The sequence below is a fragment of the Sceloporus occidentalis genome, unplaced genomic scaffold, assembly GCF_023333645.1.
Source record: "Sceloporus occidentalis isolate IW3139 unplaced genomic scaffold, rSceOcc1.0.p SCAF_15, whole genome shotgun sequence".
Classification (NCBI taxonomy): domain Eukaryota; kingdom Metazoa; phylum Chordata; class Lepidosauria; order Squamata; family Phrynosomatidae; genus Sceloporus; species Sceloporus occidentalis.
In genome coordinates, this window is record NW_028316995.1 from 843,958 (window position 1) to 870,095 (window position 26,138).

Genomic DNA, 26,138 nt, shown 5'->3' on the forward strand with positions numbered 1-26,138 from the left:
TCAAGGACCAGCTGACAAGTATCATCTGTAGAAGTGCTGATAATAACCCGATTAAGAGCATAACCTGCTCCAACAGGATCAATAAACACTCCAACAGGCTCTAGTTGGGTAAGAAAAACCGCCTAATAGAGTTGAGAATGATTAACGCCTGAATTCGGGAATTGCACCTTAAAAAAACAGGGTTAGAGTTCCTCTTGCCGCAAGTTTTGCCATTTGGGTGTTGAAGATGGAGGAGAACTATAACTAGATCTAGCTTTAATGGTCTCCCATCCGTAGACACAGAGCCGGCCTTAGGTGTTCTGGCGCCCTGTGCGGACTACTCCTCTGGCGCCCCCCCATCCCAAAAAAAGAAAGGAATAAAAACTTGTAACAAAACTTGTAACAAAACCCCAATCACCATATACTACGCCAAACATTGATGTGGTCTAGGCCTAGCACTTAATTGTCTGGCTTAGTAGTAGGGATGCACCGAAACAAATTCTGGACTGAAACCGAAAGTGCAGCATTTACCTGGCCAAAACCAAATATGACCCCCCCAACACCCTAAAAAATCTAACACTTTTATTTAAAGTAAGTAACACACCAAAATAGGAGAAAACAATTAAATAATATTATATATATATATATATATATATATATATATATATATATATAAAGTCCAAAAATAGTTACCGGCACTCCAGGGACTTTCCAAATAACCACACAAACAACTTCGGTTTTCAAGTCTATATATATCATATATATATATGATTAACAGCAATCACATTCCTATCATGCCCAGGCATACCCAGATTCCAGGATTTACTCGCAGACTTGGCATGATAGGAGTATGATTTGCCCTATCTACCCCTTCTCACTCCCTTCTCCCTATCTACCCCCTTTCCCCTGTCTCACTCCCTTCTCCCTATATACGCCCTCCTAACTATCTACCCTCTCCCTCTTTGAAGTTCACCTACCTTTCAGGAGTCCTGCGGTGGGGGTGCAAGGCCTCTGCCTCCCAGCTCTGCCACTGTATGGAACAGTATAGAATGATGGGAGTTATGATGTACTTTTAGAGCATAATTAGATCATGAAAAAGACATTGGAAATGGTACAGCATAACACCCATCACTCTCACACATTTACCAATCCACACGTATACACTAATCCACACATATATACCAATCCACACATATATACCAATCCACACATATATACCAATCCACACATATATACCAATCCATACATATATACCAATCCACACGTATACCAATCCACATGTATATACCAATCCACACGTATATACCAATCCACACGTATATACCAATCCACACGTATACACCAATCCACACGTATACACCAATCCACACGTATACACCAATCCACACATATATACCAATCCACACATATATACCAATCCACACATATATATACCAATCCACACGTATACCAATCCACACGTATACCAATCCACACGTATACCAATCCACACATATATACCAATCCACACATATATACCAATCCACACATATACACCAATCCACACATATACACCAATCCACACGTATACCAATCCACACGTATACCAATCCACACGTATACCAATCCACACGTATACCAATCCACACATATATACCAATCCACACATATATACCAATCCACACATATATACCAATCCACACGTATATACCAATCCACTCTCACTGAATGCTTTCCTACCTTTCCTCTTTTCTCCTTACAGGTCCTTTTCCTGCTCTTCGTTCTTCTTCTTCAGTTCTTCTGTCTTCTTCCGGGTCAGAGGGCACGGACAGCGGTGGGCGCGGCTTCAGTGTTGTGCGCCGGGATCTGACAACAAACCCCGGCGCACAGCAGCTGTTGCCGCGCGGATCACAAGGGAGCGGTATCGGAGGTCTTTAACAGACCTCTGGCTCCCTTGAGTGATGTTAAGCCGGGTTCAAGGGAGATCCTTGAACCGGCTTAAAGTCACTCAAGGGAGCCGGAGGTCTGTTAAAGACCTCCGATATCGCTCCCTTGCGAGCCTGCTCCTCCAGCGGCGGACATTACTGTCCGTCTCTGGAGGGGTGCCGGGTGCCCCCCTGATGAGCGGCACCGGGAGCCGCTCGCCCCCCCGCCGCTAGGTACGCTGCTGGCGGCAGCGGCGCCCCCTGGAGTGCGGCGCCCTGTGCGGTCGCACAGGTCGCACACCCCAAAGGCCGGCCCTGCGTAGACAGTAGGTCCTGTAGGTACAGTGAGTACAGATACTGAGTTGCCTGACTTGGGTCGCCCACCTCTATGCGCTCTGCGCCTCTCTCTGGAATATGTTCTTGGGTTGTGAATAAATCAAAATAATAGCATACAAGAGCAAGTTTATCCCCAGGGCACTCAAAGTTTTGAAACAGAAACACAACAGGATTAGAGGAAAAAAACTATTACTGGAGATTTTCCAACTGCCTTTTGCATTTCAAAGCACAGAGTCGTATAATGCTTTAGATCAATACTTGCAGTTTTGGCAGTTTGAAAGAATGTGTAATGTTGCATGGAGTGCTCAAGATATTTTGATATTAAGAACAATGACAGGAAATTTAACTGCTCCAGATTCCAAACCAAATTATACAGCAATAGTACTAAAACTCAGCGGACTGGCAACACCGAGTTATACAGAATGGGTTGCTCATAATGTTGATGTACACAAATGAGTTAATTTCACAATTTTACTACTAAAGAGAGTGTGTTAACGACAGACTGGCACTCAACACAATGGTCTGCATTATGGTTCTAAACTGTACATAATTGTTACACAACAAATCCCTAATGATGCTCTTTATGCAATCAATCTATGATATACAGTCATGCAAAAAAGTACACTCTTTGAATTCTATGGTTTTACATCAGGACATATCAATCATCTGTTCCTTAGCAAGTCTAAAAATTAGGTAAATACAACCTCAGATGAACAACACCACCATGTCAAGATGCATTCAACAAAATAAAGCCAAAATGGAGAAGCCGTGTATTAAACACTAAGTACACCTTATGATTCAATAGCTTGTTGAACCACCTTTAGCAACAATAACTTGAAGTAATCCTTTCCTGTGTGACTTTATCAGTCCCTCACATCATTGTGGATGAATTTTGGCCCACTAATCTTTACAACACTGCTTCAGTTCATTGAGGTTTGCGGGCATTTGTTTATGCACAGCTCTCTTAAGGTCACGTCACAGCATTTCAATCGAGATGAGGTTTCGACTTGATTCTTTTTTTTCCCCGGCCATTCTGTTGTAGATTTGTTGGTGTACTTGGGATCAGCTTGATCCAATTTCGGCCAAGCTTAAGCTGTCAGACAGACCGCCTCACATTGTATGTTGAAATGATGTGAAGAACAGGCTTCTCTATACAAAGTATCCTTATTGGTATTGGTAATAGCGCTACTCCACCCATAAGCTCTAATCCTTATACAAACCTGTTGTGTGTTTATTACCAGAGATTGGTAGTAACGGGCCCTTACCTCACCTTTTTTACATTCTATTGTAAATTTGAATTCACTCTTAGTGTCCATAAGTACATACCATTGCTGTTTTATTACAACATTATAAACTCTTGCTGGTGCCATAGAATGTCACTCTTTGTGGGCAGTTAGACGTACAGAGAAAATAGTTATGCAATAATGAATCTGAACATTAAATCAATAAAAAAGATAATAGTTTGTTAAATAGAACAGGTTACCCATCATGATTCGACCTCGAAAAACACTATGTCTGGGTTACTAAAAATTCAGAATTATTGCTCTACAATATTATATTTACAAAATGTTCTTAAAGTAACAGTTGATTTGAATGAACAACTTAAAGATCGCGTATATCGCAGAAAGGGAGAACGTGCAATAGCCCGTGAAATTACATTTTTCCATGCAAGACAGGTGCAATGCACCATCCCAATGAAATGTCATGGAGAAAAGAATTTATAAAAATATTATATTATTATATTATAAAACACGCTACTATAGACCTACTTGGGTTTTTATATCAGTGAATAATAGGGAGTTAATATTTACTAAGAACGTGCCGCTGATTATTATAGCCAGAGCAAAAGTACAGATACATGTAGAATTATTGCCACTGTCCAGCAATAAAAGAAATGGGAATAACTAAAATCCCAGTTAAATAACTTGCAATGTATACATTCGATTGGCGTTATCTTTAATGTGGAGGGCTGAATTGGCCCTGTAATATGTATAATGCAATGTGCAAGGAGACTGAAGAACTCTCACTGACTTAACTATACATTACACAGGGCCAGTCAGGGTCTTCCAGCAGCTTGAGCTCCCTGTTCTGTCGTCTCTTCATAATGTAAAGCCACGTCAATGCGTTGAAAACACAACTCTCCCTTTAGCGAATAAACCCCAAAGTAGCAATGACGTTGCACAAGCGTACAAGAACGAGAATTTAAGCAGTTGGAAATAAAGTCTTTAATACGTGTCTATATGATAAAATAATAGATCCCCCTATTTATTTTTTACAAACTAAAAAACATGCGTTTTTAAGATGTTTTCCAATCTTTTCTTAATTGGGGTCCCTTTAATCGAAGCTTATATGGTAGAAGTTAAGGCAAGCCAGAAACGTCCCAGGTAAGCTGTGCTGGAGATCTCCCCCTACTGGACAGGAGTGGAATTATACATCTAGCTCTGGATATGAGTTGCCGCGCCTCGAGCTCCTGGGGCAGATCCTGAGTCCCTGGTGCAGATGCAGATGGGTTTGTGAACTGCACCTTCTACTCTCCTAAAATAGTTAGCGCAAATGGAATCATCTTTTAAGGAAACCTACTGACCCTTAATCTGAAATGATAAATGTATTCCTACAATGAGAGATGGCAGTCCCTGGAGTGCTGAAGGAATTAAATAATCTTTTAGACATCATTTTTTTTTAGAGTTCATATTTGATCATATAGCGAGTTTAATACTAAAATTGATATTTTTCTTAATAGTCCAATAGATCAAAGAGCTGTCTAACTCTCAGGGAATCTGTAATGTATATTTATATGTACATAATGAAAATGACAGGGAGATGTCACATTGCTGTGTGTTTATGCAGTCGCATGTTCAGCCCTAGGGCTCCTAGAGCCCAATAGAGATATAATCTTCCAGTTTACACCATAGACTTTGTGTCTGGCCAAAAAAGCCTCCAAAACCTGTCCTAAAGAGACATCATAGGTCCCTGGGTGAAAGCATTGGTGAAATAAAGAGTAAAATAGGGACAACCAACTATTTGTCTTCAAACACCACAAATTACCACTACAATGTATTGAAAAGTATACCAAAAGCTTAAAGAGGACCGTCATATATAAATGTGCTATTAATTTAAATAAACCACCTATAGGTTTAGCTTTTCAAACAATAGTAATTGTTATGGAGATATTTCAAGCTTTTAAAATGGCTTCACGTTTTTGCGTGTTCTTCCGTTTTTGCGTGTTCTTCCGTTTTTGCATGTTTTTCCGTTTTTGCGTGTTCTTCCGTTTTTGCATGTTCTTCCGTTTTTGCATGTTTTTCTGTTTTTGTGTGTTTTTCCGTTTTTGCATGTTCTTCCGTTTTTGCGTGTTTTTCCGTTTTTGCATGTTTTTCGGTTTTTGTGTGTTTTTCCGTTTTTGCATGTTTTTCCGTTTTTGTGTGTTCCCTGCTTGCCTACCGTACATCCACTTCTTCTAAACCTCAGCAGGATGACAAATGTAATGTTAATGGCTCTTCAGCCTTCAGAAAACATCTATCAGATTAAGTGTTCTGCTCTCAAATGCCAAGTCAGACTATCGGTTCTCCATTTATGATGAAACTGGCTTTCATTAAATCCAAGAATCCCTTTATGGATGTTGACAGGGCTGGTTGCATGAAGTGCAATCAATGTCGGTCCTTTGATTGTGTAATTAGTCCGGGGATACTGAGAGTCTTGTCCTCGAAAGCTCCCGACACTCCAGGCTTCCAAGCTTTAAAATACAGCTCAGCACTTTCACGGTGTTAAGTGTTTCCCATTCCTTGTACCTAAAAACCATGCCGAATGCCATGAAACTCAATGCTGATTGGACGGCTGCCGCACTCTGCAACACCTTGCATCATTACTTCTATTCCATCTAAAGAAGAGACCTCTGAGGTTCTGGAAACTTACATAACTTCATATTTTACATGTTGGTCCAAAAGGAAGCAACGTCTACTAAAGACTCAGCTTTCGCATAGGTTAATACGGCTATATATTGGGCAATGTTTTGAAATCCAACAGGTGGGTAAAGATTTCGCAATAAGCAACAATATTCCATTGGCTTAAATGAAATGAGTATCCAAGTTTTACCCTTTTCAGGAAAATTAGACTAAGGCATTAGGTTTTTGTATTTTTAAGCTCTTTTCGTCTTTATAAGACATTCTGCAGATTCATTCTTTACCACAATCAACATCATAATGCATACTTGTTTCTCATGGAGGATCCCTCAACTTTATTTTAAACAAGGAGGTATTTAAAGGTCTAAAACTAGAGAATGAAAGGCTTAGATGTAATATGAGAAAGTATCTTTTCAACAAATAGATGTCAGTACGCGGACTAAGTTTCTGATAAAAAGTGGCAGAGGTTAGGGGAGGCACTGGGACCAAACAAATGTACAAAAAAGATAGTGATCACAGCGCTTAACTCAGTGTGGAGCAGCAACAAACACCGTAATAACCCTAAATTACCAGAAAATGCAATATGGGGGGGGGGAGTATAAAAGTGCGCTCAAAAAAACAAAATAAAAAAATAAGTCCCCACCAAATAGTGTAGAAAAAAATATATAAAGAGGGAATACAACCTTTCACAAATACAGGTCTTCTGCAATTCACCTCTTTTCAGACACTTAAATCTGGGGTCTGGTGGAAGGATGGACAAATTTATCAGGGCTTATGTGCATTTTATGTCGTTTAATCCACATTTACAGGTTTTGTTATCTACACATCCTAAGCTTCACGTGGTCCGGCCTGAACTCAAATGCTGGATACGTAGGGTCATCACAAATAGTTTTACCTCCTCAACCTAAGGATAAAATAGTGATGTTTCTAAATTAGATACTGATGTTGTGGATGGATGATCTGGATTATATCATATTTTTGTTATCTCACCTATGCCAAGATGGGGTTTTTTTTATACACTTCAGAAAAATACCTTTTTTATGACTTATGTAATAATAGTTAAACTGAAAAGCAGACCACACACAGGCGGACTTCAGTTCAAAGAGACTTCCTGTAAAAGGTACCGACTCTCGGCAGGTGCCGGCTGAATACAGTTACACTCTGTGCCCTTTCTTTGTAACGTCATCCCACTTTGTTCTTTTGTATGTAAGGTCAGACTTTATCTTTTCTCTGGATGATACTTTGTAATTTCATCCCATGCTGTTACTCAGATTTATGTTAAGTAACATTCCATCGGCGGCACAATTCGGTATCCCTTGCTTTCATCTGTGAAGGCCCACCGCAACGTGCACAGCGGGACAAACGCTTATGTGATATAAGTGCAAGCTGATATAGAAAATATGTTTTCAATTCCTCATCAACGCATACGAAGGATTCCACCGACTGCATGGTGGGGTCCGGCTCTTCAGTCAATAAATCATTGAAAATCACCGAACTGATGCCATGGAGAATGACATGGACATGGTCTATCTGTGCAGCCTTAAGAATAGTCAACGTGCAATAAACAGGGCAACCGAAGAGTGAAACAAGAAGGATTACAATAAAGAGATTAGACCTCAGAGGTCCTTTTTTCAGATGCTATATTGAAAAGAATTGATTCCATCTGAAGAAGAGACTTCTAAGGTCCAGGAACCTTAGGTTACAATGTATTTTTCTATGTTGGTCCATTAATCCTCATCAACTTCAACTGAAGACTGATTTTTCTCTTAGGCTGATATGGATATATGAATTTTTCTTGAAATTCCTTTGGAAATTGGGCCAGGTTTATAAATTCAGCAACTTGTTAAAAATCTGACTTTGGATCAATCAGCAGCAACATTTCATTGGTTTAGATAAGGAGGATCCAAATTGTGCCATTTAGCCAGAATTTGCCCACTTTGGCCTTTATTAGTATGGCCCGTTAGTTCACTTGGACTCAGGTACGGTTTTTCTTTAATAAAAAGCACCATTCCGGTCCCAGCAGCATCTCCGATACTCCTAATGAGATTTACTATCAAATATGCTTTAACTCCCTGGTTAATAATCATGATATTCAATAAAAGAAACACATTATAACGCAGTGATGCAAATTACTTTTAGAATAAATGTATCCGGTGGGATAATATAACCCCTCGAGAAATAATGAAAGGATGAATAATACATTTATATATATATATATATATAAACATAGTCATATTAAATGTTTCCAACGGGAACTAGAATTCTCCAAAGAAATTCACAAAGTTAATATTAGAAACTGTACATTTTAATTTAAAATACAGTAACATAAAAATACGTTCATTTATAAGAGGAAAAGAAATGAAAAATAATGACACAAATGTTATTATAAAAAGAAAAACAAAAAACACTAACTATGTATTAAACGGGATGCTTTAAAGGAAGAGGCGCACATTAATGCAGATATTCAAACCCCTGCCGTATATGCTGACAGTGTGATAGGAGTTGTAGTCCAGTAAGCTCGGGATTAATCACACATACAAAAATTTTCAGTTTTTAAAAATATGGTACTAAGTAGCATAAGGTATATCGCAACCCCTATCATACCAAGGCTTAATTTAAAGGAGCAGCACCCTCATTTTGATAGGCTGATATTCTGAGGGGACCTATTACAGACATATACCCCTCTGGTTAAGCCTCCAGTGACTCAATGAGTTGGGACAGAAAGGAAAATCAGGTCAACAGAAAATGGGAAATGATAGAATGCGCCGTAAAGCTCATCAGGCCGACTCGCTACATGGGCGAGAAAGAGGCCAACGCGTCAGGTTCAATGACCAAAGCTCGAGATGCAGCGATCATTGAAATGTTGGCCTGCAAGCTGAGCGACACACAGGAGCATTAAAAAAGAAGCCAGGATCCACGGCAAACGCTTTCAGAAAGACGATGGGGCCAGATGGAAGGCCCTGGCACTTCATGGGGATAGACCACAGATAGGAAGAGTTACTGTGACCAGAAGTTTAGGATCATGTCAGTATATCAACATTTAAAACAATCCAGATATGGGGTCAGAAACTGACATTCCGGCATAATCATTTCTCATACAACTGCTACAGTATATAAAATATATAATAAATACACAATATAAAATCTGCTTTACTAAGCTCACTGGCCTGTTACATATGGTTTCAGGGGTGGAATAAGACTGTGGGAGACCCCACTGGAAGGATGAGTTCTGCCCTCACGGCGCCTTTCTGTTGCCCTCCAACCTTTTTGTTGTGCTCATCAAAGCTTCTTTCTATCCCCCCCCAACCACAATGAGGCACACAGCTGCCCCTGTGCATTGGAAAGCATAAGATTTGAGTAATATTAGCTCTGCGAGTCTCGCGCCAGCAGCATTGTACCAGCTGCACCGCAGTAGCGTTACCCCACGCGTTTCCGCTTCCTTTACCTCTCTGGCGGTCACGCAGTTTTGGCAACTTCTACTGCACACAATCACAGGAGAAAAGCCGAACGGCAGATAACTTGCTATTTGGCTGGGTTATCACAAGGCACGTGTACATCTGTATTATTAATTATGCCGCACAGCTGACAAGAGTGTGTATATAACGGTTCCTTTACTGTTTTTATCTTTCTAGTTTAGCGTCTTTGCAATCACATTTAATACGGCACTATGTCAGAAACATACGCTTGCTATTATAAGAGCTTATATGATGGAACGTAGTTTCTTCTTCCTATTAGTCATTACAGAAAATCATTTCGTAGACCAGTGGTTCCCAACCCGGTCCTCGAGGCACATGGAAGATTTCATAATTTCTACATTCAATTCCAATAGCGACATTAAAAATAAAAGCTGGATCCTGCTTTTGTTAATAACGACACAGATATAATAATAAAATGATCAATATAACTGATTATATAGAACGGATACTGTGATCTGCATCATATCTGCTTTTTTGTTTTGTAACAAAATGCTGAAAAAAGGAGAGCTTGGACCACAAAATAGCAACTACAAACAATTTATTAAATAATAAGGAATAAAAGAATTGACAATATATAATATGTTCGAGGTGCAAGGCGCACATGCAAATGAAAGAAATACCAGGCATGTCTTTACCCGTTTATACCTTCCGTAAATCCCCAATAATGGAGCAGATGGAACATTTAATCTGAGAAGTGTGCCGGCAGCTTCCGCCGGGCATCCTCTGCTCACCTTCACTGTAATAAGAATATTAAAGAAACCACTCAATGAATGTATTCCTTATGTGATGGCTTCAGTTCCACTTGAAGAGCTCTCCTTCGCTTAACGTCTCAATGATTTAGGCAGACGTCCGAGATGTTTGGGTGATCCTGAAATGCAACTCTATTTACAAGCCTCGCTTATGTTTTTTATTAAGCATCGAGCCTAGTTGGACAACTAGGAGGCTGTTTGGAAAATTCTGAGAAAAAAACAATAAAATAAAAAAGGCACAACTTGAGAGGGAGTTACAAAATACACATTGTCAGTTCTCTAAACAGAAAAAAACTTCAAAATACATCCTAGTCCTCTTGGGTTAAGCAGTAACTTGTTTTAGGACACTGGACATTCACTCGAGGTTTAGAAATGTTAACGTATACTTTAGTAACTATTATAAACCTTTATTTTGGATCCTCTTAACAATGTGCATCGTGAGGATGTTGTCCGGTGAGGGGGATCATTCAGTGTCTGACGTTAGGACCTGCGCCAACGAAGAGTCACACATGAAGCAGCACAGAAAACCCTCCGAGATGAGGGCATTTGAAGCCCAAGAAATTCTGACCTAAGGGACATTGTACAAGCTTAAAACGTAAAAATTCATTTGCAGGTTTTTTGTTTTTTTTATAATAGTTGTAAGGATGAGTAATTGATGTCTGCAAAAAAAGACAAAGAAAAAGGATTAACGGGTTATGGAAATGTCAGTAAAGTAGGTGGATAAAAGAATTTAACAAAAGCGTACTTTCTACAATTTTTTATTTTTGTATTTCACGTTGGATGACATTAGCAGAAAATAACCTGTCTCAATATGCTTTTTATCACAAAAACCGATGGAAAAAAGCAACACTAGCGTTTTCAAAATGTCATACAAGCGTTTAATGCAATAACATATTGCAGGTCAGATACGTGGAACTTAGATTCTAATGCCCTAACCATGCATAAAAATGTAAGCCCTTCGAAATAAGTGCACTTATAATTCCATTATTAATATAAAACACTATTTAAACTTTTAACACATCTGAAGCAAACTCTGACATTTATCGGACTTTCATCGTTTCACCTGCTTTGCTGAATGTAATTGTTTTGTAACATTGTTTCCATCGAAAAGGCTTTTTAAGCGTTCCTATGTGATTAAACCTTCAGGAGAAAATGATAGATCCACAAATCTTTTTTGGGCTAGCATTCTAGAGCGTGCAAGTGGAACAGTAGCTTTAAAGTCAAAGATAAAATATTCACATTCTCATTTATACCAAATATACACCAAAATCATGTCCATTGAATGGGGTGTGAAAGCACGCCGATGCTTGATGATTATTTTATCGCATTCACCTCCCGAAACATACATTGTATATCCTATAATTATAGCGTGCTTACAATAGAGACTTTCAAACTATTTGTAAAGTTTGCCATCTAGTGTTGGTGGCGTGCAACTGTGCTTGTCGTGACCTAATTTTGACTTTTCGTTTCAAGATTAAGGTTCGTGTTTTACATCATGCCGTTACTAAATGTTCACTTTTCCATGAAATTGTGTTTTTGAAAATTACATTTTATGTGTTGACCAATACTTCTTTTGTTCATGAATTCAGGCTGCTGCACTTTGCCAAGTTGTTTGCAAGAGCCAACATTTTGTAGAAGATACTCAAACTGTAAAGAGCTTAAGGAATACACAGCTATTAACTTACATTTATGTGTGTATATGTATATATATATATATATATATATATAATCTTGCTAAATCATTTTTTCCAACCTTTTCATGGATATCGACAGTTGAAGGAATCAGGTAAAATACAAAATCAATGAAGTTAACTTCTTGCTCATTTTCTGAGGTGGGTCATCATACTCAACATGATGACACAAGAAATAATAGTTTTTTACATGTCCACTGGAGGGAGGATAATGGGAATCGTAATCGTCCACAGACTACATTGGTGTCTGCAGAGGACAGCTGAGATCTCCCACCTCAGAGAAGTTTCTTCACCATGGCTGGTGGCTGCAGGAAGATGAAGTGATTTAAAGCACGGTATTCAGGGCACTTTTGTCCGTGAGCAGGTCGGGAAGCCCCATTTATAGTTTGGGAAGTGGAATGTGTTCCATTCTATTCCAATCTGAGAGAAGCAAAAGAGGCAGCCAAAAACTGTGAGAGGGACCCACGGCCAACCTGCAAAATGGAGGGGAAAAAGTAAAAATACAGGTTTCTGGTTAAATAGAGACACTTATATGGTTAATATACACAAAACCGAGCACAATCCATATCACTGATTGATTCATTTGTCACAGGGTGACTTATTAGAAACAGTCTAGTCATTTATTTCCTTAGGAAGGCTTGCAGAGATCGAAACTAAACCAGAAACAGTAATTTCTAATAATAATAATTTCACAGAAGCAGCATATGGGCTCAACATATGGAAAATCACAGAGAAAAAAATGACAATGAATGGTCTGGTTATTGTGACCCTGTGTCACCGACTTTGCCCTCACTAATTACAGGTATGACATTACAACACATATGGATTAGATAAGGCCATGGGGGAGATAAAGCAAAAAAGCCTTACTGACAACACGTTTCACAGAAACAGGCTTACATGTAGTATAACAGGTAACATGTGCACAATACATGTAGAATATTGTAGCAACCACTCTAACATGTCCAATAAGGACAAGTCAACAAGAGTTCATATGACTACGGAGAGGCAGATCTAATAACCATACTTGGGAACGCCAAGTTTAACCCGGAGTCTCCGACGGAAGCTGTTTAGCCATGAGCACTCCCTGCCTACTTCTCTCCCAGTGATCACTCACTTCTATACAAGTCATCACTCACTTCCCTTCCACTAAAGACTATATGGGTCTAGCAACATCATTTAATGAACCTGGGCAAAGTAAACAACGAGCGCTAAACTGAATAACCAATAAGGTGTAAAGCTTGTCCCTGATCTAGGATTCCAGCATTTTTTGTGAGTTTCTGATATCATAGTTGTACAAAAAGATGAGTATAGTTTATCTGCCAATCATGGCTGTGCAGTCATGGTACACCAGTAAAGATGTGAGATCACCCATAGTAAATAAGTCTATGATGGTGTATCTGTATGTTATTACTGTGCAATGATGACTAAAACATATATCGCTGCTAGCCATAGCTGGGAGTTCTCGGAGTCTCCGGTTGAAGCTGTGACATCACTATTGGCCATTTTTAACACCTGAAGGTAATCTCATTTGACAAGTAGATGATTTAGATGGTTAATTCATGAGTTAATATATCATGTACAAAAAAAAAAGCTAATCCCGTAATCAGGATCTCCTAAAAAGGATTTTTGGATTATGGCTACACGTGCAAGGTTTCGGATTATATCTTAATTAAATGTAGTTATTAGTGATATCTGTGTTACATTACGTCTCATTCTTTAAAGCTAAAGAGTCAAAATGGCCATGCAGTTAATATTTTTGCATAATATTAAAACCTAATCTCTTAACGCATATGCGTGCTCTCCTTGAACACAGAAGTTACTCTCTTTCCAGCAGTGTATTTTTCTAAGCTTTGTCAAATGTTGTTCTCAAGGCCACGCAGAAATTTAATTATTTAAAAGCCTGGTTAAGCTCATTACTAAGTAATATCCAAGCATATGAAAAGATTCAAATACACTCTTGTTTCAAGGTGACTCCTACGGTACAAATTACTTTTTTTTTTTTTTTTTTTTTACAATAATAGAATTGATGTCATGATGTGTAATTATCGTTGTCACTCCTACTGGATAGATGATTTAAGCAAAGTCACATTTAATTGCAACTTTTGTCTTCAATAGTATTAAAGTACATTTTTTTTTTACCAAATCTTGAAGCTTATTGTGGGATTTGGTTTATTTTATTATCTGTGTTGAATTAACACTAAACGCAATAGAAAGAAACCCAACAAATGCATGCATTTCATTATACACAAGGTATTGGTTTGCTAATGAACTTATCCTTTTAAGATGAACTAAGCAATGTTTGCTAGATTCTCAAATGGCTTGGGAGATCTAGAACTGTGAATTTCCAGTGGACGGTTACGTAGCATTCAGAAACTCGGAGACGAGACAGACACAAAGTAATGACGGAATAGAATAAAGTCTGTGTTTTTCCACCAGACAACAGGAGGGCTGCACAAAAAATATTGAAGGCTGCCAGCTGGTCCGCCATGCTTTGGTAGACGTGTGGTGCATGGTCAACCGGTGGTGCCCTGGACCTTTCTAGGTGGCACTCAGGATTTTAAATGAAGTGTGAGACAGAGGGCTCTTGTCTTTAAAGAAAGCGGATATGGGGAGGCAGCGGGGCCTTTAGGGTTTAAATACATTTAAGATATCAATGTGCCTGTTTATTGCCTTTTGTATTCCCCATTTGTTATTGGGGCAGATAATACCCTCCACTCACGCCCCCAGTGGAATTACACTAAATACCCCGGTCCCAGGCTGCAATAACCATGCATGCAAAGATGCACCTTGGCTTTCACCATATTAATAATCAGTTTTATTGTTTTTCACCCACAGTCCCAAAAATGTGTGAACATTTCCAAAAAAGGTTAGGATTCAGAAAATATAAGCTGTTAAAGTGAAAGCTTTATAGAAAAAAAATATATTTTTCTCCTTAAGCATAAACCTTCAGCACTCTGTAGGCAGCAATGTAGGTGAAAAGAGCCAAAAACCTGGTTTTATCTCATTTTCTTCCAAATAAGCTTCTTTTATGTGCAGACCTGGAGGCTGCCGTTGCCAGCCATGTATCTTATTCTGTACAATCACTACATTCAGCTGATACTTTATGACAATGCTAATGAAGTCTGTTCCTCCACAGACTTTCATTAGTCAGAGGGTCAGGGTCTGGGTGATTAGGACGGTGTCATTCTACTGTTTACCACAAGGTAGTACGATAAGCAGTCAGCGTAGACAGTCTAGTAGACTGGGACGGGAAAACATACAAATGGCTAATATACAGCTGTCTGAAAACATTTTATTATGCACTACAGCTGTTAATAAAATAGCACAATATTTTGAAAACTTATTTTTTTACTAATAAAATTTGGTGAGATTTCCCTTTTATCATGATCCTTCATAATAATTGGTGACAAAGGTTATTCACATAGTGATTTACAGTTTATCTACTCGCTGTGACTGCTGGCTGAAAATAAAAATGAATCGGCTGTTTTGAAAATGAGCAAACATGGAAAACTGCAAATATTACCATTTAAAACATTTTGCAAACAAGTCTAGAAACGTTTTGTGCATGGACATGTTATGCCTCGATGTTGCCAAAAGCACACAGCTGTCCCTATTACGTTGTATATTACTCTGTGATTTTTACATAAAATATATATTACTCATTCCTCTGTCAGCATTTGAAACGCGTCAGATTTCACTTACATCCCACATAATAGCATTAATGAAGATAATTAAGCACGGCGTGCTTTAATTAAAAATATGCCCAACTAAAAGCAACTCATTAGGTTTTAATTGAAATAAAGATGTTTGCCAACAACTCCATCTGTGAGCCAGACAGTATTAATAGGTAAAATCTAGAAAATAAATCTTCTATGAAATACATGGAAAATGAACACATTTTGGCCGGCATAGAAGCAGATTCCCTAGCAGTACTTTAGCCGCCATTGTATTCGGAAAGGCCGCTGAAAGTACTGGAATAAGAAGTGCATGCGGGTGCATTAGAGGCATTCATATATTATGCACAATGACCACCAAGTGCACTATTAGAACCTTAGTAATGGAACCCCAATGGGACTTCAGCTTAATGCATCTACACAAGAAACCAAGGGGAAAAGTAACTCTAACGCTTTAAAATAACCTCACATTAAAAATGTAACAGGAAGAGCAAAAAAGACTGCCATGTGCTTAAGGAGGAAGGAAGGAGACGGCTGGTATGATGATATACCCAGCATTTTAACCAGAAGGTGCATTGTTGCCCATGGTCCTCATGGTTCTTGCCTATGGGAGTGAACGAAGAAGCCGACCCGGAGACTCTGAGAAACCGGGCTTCATCCGGAGACTGTGACTCAAGCCCCAGAGAGTTTCCATGTATGTTGTTCGCAAAGCCCATTGGCTTACTGACGTGGTGTAATATGTCATGTGTTGGTTTTCATCTGAGGTTGTATTTCCCTAATGTTTAGACCTGCTAAGGAACAGATGGTTGTTATGTCCTGAATCCTGATATGTAAAAGCATAGAATTCAAAGAGGGTGTACTTTCTTTTTCATACGATAGCATATAAATATATACATATATATATATATATATATATATATATATATATAGCCGCACAAACTTCCGTCTCGGAACCTAAACACTGTCGGTAACGCGGGCTTTCTCCCTGTCATCACAGCTTTCTCTCTGTGATCCCCGGGGTTATTGGCACTTCTGTGATTTTACTCTTTGCTGTACCAGGAACATCACTAGTCTTTTAGGACAAGTTTTAATGTGATGTATCTGGTATTTCACCAGTCACAAAGTGGTTAAATATGCTGTTTCACCTACTCTGCTGAATTAAACATTATATACCTAACACCGTTGAATGCCCAAGCTTTTGCCAGGAGAAAAAAACTTTGTCACATTCACCATTTTTGCAGGTAAGTTGCCATAGAAACTGAAAAAAAAGCATATTAAGCCCTTTATAACCTAGTATATGATAGTATGTCCTTAAAAACTGACCCTTGAGGACAGAAGACATACTACTATGTCCTTGGCTTTTCTTTTTTCTCAGCAAGGAGACCTCCTTGTCCATACAGCTGACAGATGAAGCTTGCGCCCCAAGTTTTATTAGTTGTAGGTTATATTCAGCAAAGCGGAACAAATCCTTAAAACGCCAGGTTCTCGGTTTCTGTTGAAGGCACAACGAGGACTAAACAGTTTTGGCTAATTGATCACAGAACACATCAAATAATATAGCAACGCTCACTTTAATGCACCAGTACGCTGGCATTGTGGCCTTTCATATCTAAATGAAGCAAGGGAGATAATAAATACATAATGTGCAATTTATAACGTAAATACTTATAATTTCCTCGGCAATTAAGCAGTAACACCAAATATAATAAAGCCAGATGCATTTCTTATTCATCTAAGAAAAAGAAAACAGGTAGACACTGACTTCTCGAGACATAAAAAAAACTCAAGGAAACTAAAATGACATGTATTAAACATTTCATGGGAGAAGCAGATGTTTCGCAGCAGATAAGAATATTTGCAAAACATATGCCGTGAATCAAGCTCTGGATTTGCATGTAAGAGTTTGGAGTGTTTAATGAATATCAGTTTTAAAGTAGGCAGAAAATAAGTCGAAAAATGAATAAACTGATACATACATTAAAAGGCAATTCCGCAAAGAAGTGGGGACTCAGATGGTCGTAAGTGCAAGAAATGCAGACTACGAAATGTGGCAGATTATAATTGCTTTTTTTTTCAGGTTTTTTTCTCTCTGAATTTTCAGTATTTAATGAACTCGGCTTATTTGATCTTGTTTTGGAGTTAGGTTTCTTGATTGCGTCTGTGGACGGATAGAAACTGAATGGGATGAAGGACACACGGGGATTAGCTAACACTGAAACACAGCGACAAACTTCTACAGATTCTACAACCTTTCGCACACACTTAGGGTCTCGCACATTTTAGGGGTGGTATCCATACCTGGGAACTCTCCATGTTTGACCCGGAGATTGCTGGGTGAAGCACTGCTTCTCCAGTTCTCCAGGTCAAGAACCAAATCCTCCAGGTCGCGGGGTCTTGACACGTCCCGCTCCTCCCCATTTTTCCTTTAAATGGGGGTGTTTCCCGCCGCCATCAGGGGGACGCCCCCAACGTCAGCGGGAACGTCACAGGACCACCCACTGACGTCAGTGTGCAGTCCTGGCCGCGTCCCGCAAGGGAAGGCTCCGGGTGGCCAGAGCCCAGAAGTTCCCAGGTATGGTGGTTTCTCATGTACCACCTGCAGGCTTTTTGAGAGGCTGGGTGCATATCTTCTTATTACATTAAGTATTGTGATATTCACTCTCCATCAGGGGTTGCTCAAGGACCTATGGGGACCGACGGAGGGAAGGGGCCTTTGTAAATTAAAAATGTGCATAGGTTTTGTCTTCTTTCATTTATATGATTAAAACAAAAAGTATTTTAAGTGACCGGCACAGAGCATTGGCTAATATGTCCGGGGTCTCTAGATGCATTACATTGGGAGGAGAAAACATTTGTATAGACGGTACTATGTTCCAGTGGAACAGGAACCATGGCACATATCTGGAGGAAATGCCCCCTTATACAACAATTCTGGTCTAACGTGGCAGAGTTGCTTCATGAGATTCTTCCTAATCCTGTGCAAATGACACCGACACTGTGTTTGCTTGCCATAACAGATGGTGTATCCAAACCAGTTACACATAATATACCAATATCCATATTCTGAGAGCTGCTAAACTTTTAATTGCTACAAACTAAAAACCCACAGACCATACAGCAGGTTGTAACCAGTGCCTAGGGTGGCAGGTCTAGGGGGTGGCATTCCCCTGCTACAAAAACGATGTCCCGCTGCACAATGAGCCGGTTACAATATGGAGGCCATGCCGGCTCAGCATGAGCTCAATAGAATGTGCTGCACGCCTCAAATATATGGTTCGGCCAGATATTAGATTACTAAAGGGATTGGCATTAGAGTTTGTGGTCATTCGCTTCCCTATTCATTATGAAGGCAAATCCCCAATGAAGTTTGGCTTGGTTGGCCCTGTATAATGTATAGTTAATTCAATGAGATTTCCTCACTCTCCTTACATATTGAATTACGCTGTATCTGCAGAAACCTGGCGCTGTTGGCCCTTCATAGTGAATAGTGATGTGAGGGACCTGAAATCACAGTCTGCAGACTCTGCTGCCAACTCTCCATTTAGGGGACAAAACCCCCTTTAATCTCCACACGACTGAGATACTTTCTTGCAGTTAAGTTAAAGGTATAAGTGCATCTGTGCTGTTGCTAAGCAACAGGTAAGTATACAGTGAATTGCTATACAGTAAAAAAGAACAGCTATCCACTTTATACCGTAATGTCATGTTGTCATACAAAGGCAAATTAATCTACATAAAACTTTGTAAGCCTACACAGACTTGCCAAGGTTTCTTTGTATCATTGGATTACAGGCATGGATCATATGCCAACGGCACTGTCATCGCCTTATACACTTGCCCATCGAGCTTTTGTTCACACGTAGAATTCAGCTCCTGGATGGGCTTTTTGGACGTACCCCTGTGCTGTTCCGGTGCCGCTTTCCATTGTACCGGCATTCTGCCAGTGACTGATAGCCTGTCGCTTTGCCACAAACACCGTCGGTACTCTGTTAGCAGGCAACATGGCTTCCCAAGGCACATTATGGACCGTTTTGTTGGAATGCTCCCTATCTTATTCTCCATCCTTGAGTGGAGCAGAGCTATTAGTGGAAAACAATTTATTTGGAATAAAAACTGCCAAAGCAAGGAAGAACGGACGGAATATTGTGTAAAACATGCACACACGCTCTGTTGGAAAAAAGAACAAAACTAACAATTTGTGATGATTTGTACACTAATAAGAATGCTTGCAGACAATGGGTGAGATCTGTTACATGTCTGTCTTTACCAAAAATATACATACATGTGTGCGTGCAAAAGTTTATATATATATATATATATATATATATATATACATGCCAATCCATATACAGTAGATAGATAGACAGACCCATTGGTATTGCAGGCATTGCCCTTCTTTCCTTATATTTATTATCACTAAGTGAATGCTATCCTGAGTTCACTACTTCACATTCTATTTCTATTTTATAATGTATATATGATTATCCTCCGCCGGTGCTGTAGATCGAATGGAGGTATTCCCTTTGTTTTTTTGACACGGACGGAACCTACAGTGTTGAAACTTGCAGAAAGTTCTACTCCCAAAAAACCTCTGGGTAGGAAACACAAGGGAAGAACACAATATACAAAGGATGTCAAGTAATTGATTACATGGAGCAGAAAGTTATAGACTTTGAGTAATTCACTTGCAAAAGATAAAAGTGGCTTTTGTGAGCAGGCACGAGTAGAACAATTCAGTTACAAGCAGGTCGAAACTGCAGCTAAATGGCGCAATGAGTCAATTATCTCCGTGACCAAGGGCGACAATCCTCATGAAAGACGTAAATGTGATGAGAATTTAAAGTGACTCTTTGCATTGATAAAGGGGAACATGAAGACGAGTTACGGGATGTTCGGAAAAGCAAACACAGATTTAACGTTAAAGAAAAAGTCCCATGAAAAAATATTTCCCTCTATAAGCATAACCCCCAGCGCTGTATACAGTAATGAAGGTTAGTAGTGACAAAAACTCATTTTTCTCTCATTTTGCTCCAAAAAAATCCCTTTTATCTGCGATAAAAGATATAATAAAGATGTGATATTTTGGGTGACTTTCCTGCACATTCACCACACTGAGCTGATCCTTTATGGCAATGCTAAAGAAGTCTGTTGCTCCAGACACCCTCCAGACACAGCAGAGTGTTTTGGATACCATGATATTGTTTCCCAGTATGATAAGGAGTCGGGGGGTTTCTCTAGTAGATTGGGGCTCAGATAACATAGCGAAAACTCAAACAAATGGTTAATTTGCAGCTGCCTGAAAACATTATATTATGCAAAAATTAGAACTGTTTTTACAAAGAAACCAGCGATATTTTTTAAAACGTATTTTTAACTACTAGTAAAAAGAATATAGCGGAGGTTTAAATGACCCAGGGAGCCGCATCATAGAAGAACGCATAGTAAAGTAGGTTTCCTCCTCCGTGGTCCAATGATTCTTGAGACCCTGTAAAGCAGCCTATCAGTGGCAGGAAAGCGCTGCCATTGGAATTAATAGGAGCTTTCCAGGCATGCAAATGAGGGGATCTCATTAAACACACAGCATTATTAGCCGAGCCAGAACTGGTGCTGACTGGCAGTAAGTATATGCCAGGAGATGTTTTCAGCTCACCAACTAGCAAGGGGTAGAGAGAGGGGCAAATTAATATGGAAGGAGTCCGGAGACTCTCCCCATGCAAACTGGGACACCATGTACATCTAAAGGAACCCCTCAGTTATCATATACATTACATGGCAGATGTCCCAGGCCCTTACAGAATCCAGCTTGTCTCATTAGTACATAATACTATATCATATATCAGAAAGTTAGAGCATTTTAAAAAAGTACTTCCATTTACTCCCCTAAATATACCCTGATTTATACTAATATCAAACAAAACAAGAAAAAAATACATCAGACTGAAAGAACAGCCATGTATATTATTACTCCAAAACTAGACAAATCAGTGGAGAGTTCTGTGATTGGAGGTGCAAATGTGGCCCTTTCCGTAGCTGATTAAAAATACCGCAGACAATAATTCCCTTCTTATAAAGCTATTAACTTTAGGGATCGCTCTATATTACGGGATGTAGGAAATCAGGACACCGATTTATCTCTTCTATCAGAAGCGATCACAGTTTAAATTGGATCTAAAATGCATTAGGTTTGAACACCCAGCAACGAGTGTCTTCTCGAATCCTAGATATTTCATCTCAAAATCTGACTACTAGATACAGAGGCTGGGGACATTCAGAGGATTCAATGTATTTAACAAAGGAAAACATTTTCACAGACAACTCTGTCTAATCCATTCACATAAAAATGATTTATTCTAGAAACATAATTAGCAACAAGACTGCCATAAACTGGAGGCTGGTCAGACGTTAATTAAATGAGCAGGTAATGTGTTTTCAGCTTGTATGTTCAAGTCCTAGGAGACATACATTAAATGTGTGGCCATCACGTGTACTGATTCCTACAGCATGAAAGAAAGGGGCAGGTTGGTCTTACACCCTCTGGTCTACTGTCATTATCCTTCCCTAACGGGTCTATCAACTATAAGAATAATTCACAGCTTTAACTCATTGCCATACCTGGGAGACCCGTAGAGTCTGGGTTTAGACCCGTAGACTCCGGGTGAACCGGCGCTTCTCTGGGTCTCCGGGTCACCGCGGGGAAAAAAGCCGGATTGCAATCTGAGTCCGACCTCCTACTTACTAAAAGGAGAGATGGGCACCACCAGCAAGATTCTCCAGCTAAAATGACTGAGCTGGCCCTGCATAATGCATAATTAAATGTGTAAGGTGACTACTTTGAAGTCCCAGTGATGTAACTATGCATTATAAAGGGCCAGCCAAACTCTTCCTGCAGTATAAGCTTATTGGGAATGGGTCTTTATGATGTCTGTATGATGTCTGTATGTCTTTATGATGTCTGTAAAGCCAAGGAGCTTAAAACCAACTCTCTCTCATTAGTGAATAGACACAATTGACTTACATTATATACATTATAACTGGCCAGCCTTGGTAGGTCTCTCCCGCAGGACTGAGCAGAGCCTGCCTAACACTGTATTCAATCGGTAAGGTAACTAACAATGCATTATACAGGGCCATTCTTATAACGGAGACGCTCACTGGTGTTGGCCCAACTTACTGCATAATGAAGTTGATTAAATGCTAGGTTGTTTTTTTTTTAGAGATACTTTGGCAAGGTTCAAATAAAATAAAAAAATAGACTTATCTTATTTGTCTTATCTTGATAAATGACCTGCACCTTAATGCATTTTGTCTTTAGGCTGCATTGAGACCAACTCATATATATATATATATATATATATATATATATATATATACATATACATATATATATATATATATTATATATACACATACCACAGGTTGTAAGGGATTTACTGATGGCTTTTAAAAGCACTCAGTGGCGATTCTTTGTGCATGTAATCATTTATATTTATGCCGTGGTCACTAAGTGTTCGTGAATAAATTTAGGGAACATATTAAATATTATTGATCTGACAAACTGGCCGGTAGCTGAAGTCCACCTCTTTATAAAATGCTATCGGGAAATTAATGTTTTAAAATACTTAAGCCTGATTTCGGCATTAAAGAGCGACACCTGCACAAATCGCTTTTACCAGAGTGTCATTTACTTGTGTTTAGATATGGGCTTACAATAAGCTGCTTTGCCTCCTTAATTTAATTAACCTCACTAATTTTATTCTAGATGACATTGGCGATAACTGTTCAACAAACATATTACAAGACTGCTTTTGTATATAGGATTAACGATCTTTAAAGGTGCTTATACAATCCATGCTTCTGCTTCAAGGAGATAGCGCCACCTACATGAAGACTAGAGAAATACAGCTTGATTATATTAAAGGTGTAATTTATATAGTGATCTGAATATAAAATACTAAATCCAGCAAAATGGGAATAGTCAAAAAGGATTGTTTTAGGTACTAAATTAATACGAACAAAGACAGCCCCATCCAATCCAAGGGTAAAGACCTCCTACACAAGAGCTGCTTTCAAGCTAATTTATTGCACAGTGGAATAAACAGTACAAAGAGTTAAAAGGGAAGGGGAAGCGGCATTTTGTCTTGGGCCGGCCCTGAGGACAGGTTTTAAAAAATAATATTACCTACCAACGTCAAGTACTTGGCCCTGCAAAGGGTTACGTTCCACCCTTCCCCTAAATGATGCCCCAAACGCAGTAAAATTTTAAGAGTCTTGTTGCTTATTAAGATCTTAGATGGATAAATTACCAGCAAGACCACCTGAGTAATGCATTTTGAACCAAGCTCCCCAAATAACCCATACTTAAAAGTGTCAGTCCGTCTTTTTTTCAAGAAAACGTTTTGTTTTGAGCTCTTTATTAAGGGTTAACACGAAAACACAAAAATGTTCTTGCTTTTGAAAAAGCACATCTTTATTAACACATGGGAGAAAAATATCAGAACTGAGCATCTGTGGCAAGCCCCGGATAAAATAAATGAGACCTCAACTCATTTAGGTTTATGAGCTAACCTGATTTCTACAGAAGTTCAGATATTAGCAAATTAATCCATTAACACTGGAATAAAATAGCAAAATAATAATCATTTATTGATTATAAAGCTTGCAAAGAAAGAATAAAAGTAAGAATATATTCCTTTCCACAGGAAATTCTGGTTTCAGATATAGTTGGACATAAAGCTCAGCGAATCTTTCGCCTGTGTCCTTGGGAACAATGCATAATGCAGAAGCGCTAAAGGCTTGTTATATTTGAAGAATCACTATGATGCGGTACCGTGATGAACGATATAAGGTCTTGGGTTTTAAACAGTTCAAAATAGACAACAAATACAAAAAAAAAAACAACTAAAGAACAAACAAAACCAAAAAGCTTTCAGAGGTCAACCTCCGAAATAAGGAACTCAAATTGAATAATTCAATCACTGCTGAATAATTTAAAACTCTTTTTTCTTCTGCGAACATTGGCCTTGTGCTTTCCAAAGCGCTTGAAGTGAAATCAGTGACGGTGATTTACGATGAGACGATTTGCAACTTATGTCATAACTACTATTATTTTTTTAATAAAAGCTATTAGACACCATCTAATGTGTGCCTACTGCCTACTATACCTGCCAACATTAGTTTCCTAGGTTCTGAATACAACCATATATTCTGGCCTTGGTCGATTAAACCTAGAAGCAGGTCCAGGGGAGACAATCAATTATTTTGCCCCCACTATGTATAACATACACATAAAACCACTACAACTTAACTCTGAATACGTTTCAAAATGGCGGCTTTGCTTACATCTGCTAGAGAAAAACCTAAATTAGAGCGGATAGGGGAGAAAATAAAACATACATAAGAGAAGAAAGATGTGACATAAGCAGTTCCAATTAAAAGCAATCAGTAAGAGAATGCCACATAACCCAGGGATACTTATACTGCATAGAGATTAGGAGCATTTGGACACTTTTTTAATGCCAAGCTCTGACAACCAGTTTTTACATACAAATTGCAACAATTTATTCAATAGAATGAGTGCAAATATGGAAGAAAACTCTCAATTTGTACAGCAACATTGCCTGGACAGAGTTTGGAATTTTGGGGGGAGTTATACATTTCTGCACATTTGACCCTAACTAATTATCCACCCACCAACCAATTACGCACTATATAAAACTCAGGTAGCAAAACCAAACCTATTGTTATGCAGTTATTACTGCTAAAGGTGGTTCTACAAGCTATTGAATTATAAGGTCTACTTAGTTTTTCATACACAGCTTCACTATTTTGGCTTTATTTTTGTTGAGTAAATCATGACACAGTGTAATTTGTCATGTGTTGTGATTCATCTTAGGTTGTATTTACTTACTTTGGGCAAACCAGATGGGCCAAATGGTTCTTATCTGCCGTAATTTTCTATGGTTTTAGACCGGCTGAGAAACAGGTGATTGTTTTTATGTCCCGATGTGTAAAACCCACGTATTCTGTGTTCTGCAAGGAAATACAGTTGAATTACCTATGCTGGTCCCCTGTTTTATAAAAGGGATCAATCTGTAGCTGCCAAAATCTGTTCAAAGTAATGACATAATTAAAATATGACCTTTCTGGGGTTGTAGAGTCTCTGTGCTGGAATACATAACACATCTTAAGCATGTCTCGGACTACAGAAATGCCCTCTGTAACAGGTATCGGGCTGGAATGAACCACTGATACATAATAGCTATGCAGAAAGTCATCTGTTTGGTGTGTTGGTTAGTTCGCTTAGATACTCCCACGTCCCCATCTTCTCCACCGACCTTTTGTAGCTGATCTGCAGCATTATATGAAACCTATTACCCATTACTCTACCTCCGAAATACAAGAACTTTAATCTCACACCACGGGGGAGAAAATCA

The 26,138-nt window shown here is 39.0% G+C and overlaps 1 protein-coding gene across 1 annotated transcript in view; it reads right to left on the bottom strand.

Moving 5' to 3' along the window:
* Positions 1-12,370: 12,370 nt before the first annotated feature.
* LOC149303119 (protein-cysteine N-palmitoyltransferase HHAT-like) overlaps positions 12,371-26,138 on the bottom strand; it is a 105,870-nt gene continuing 92,102 nt past the window's right edge. Inside the window, exon 11 of the mRNA XM_089481331.1 lies at positions 12,371-12,504. Within this exon, the coding sequence (XP_089337457.1) occupies positions 12,371-12,504 (134 nt within the window). The remainder of the gene's footprint in view (positions 12,505-26,138) is intronic.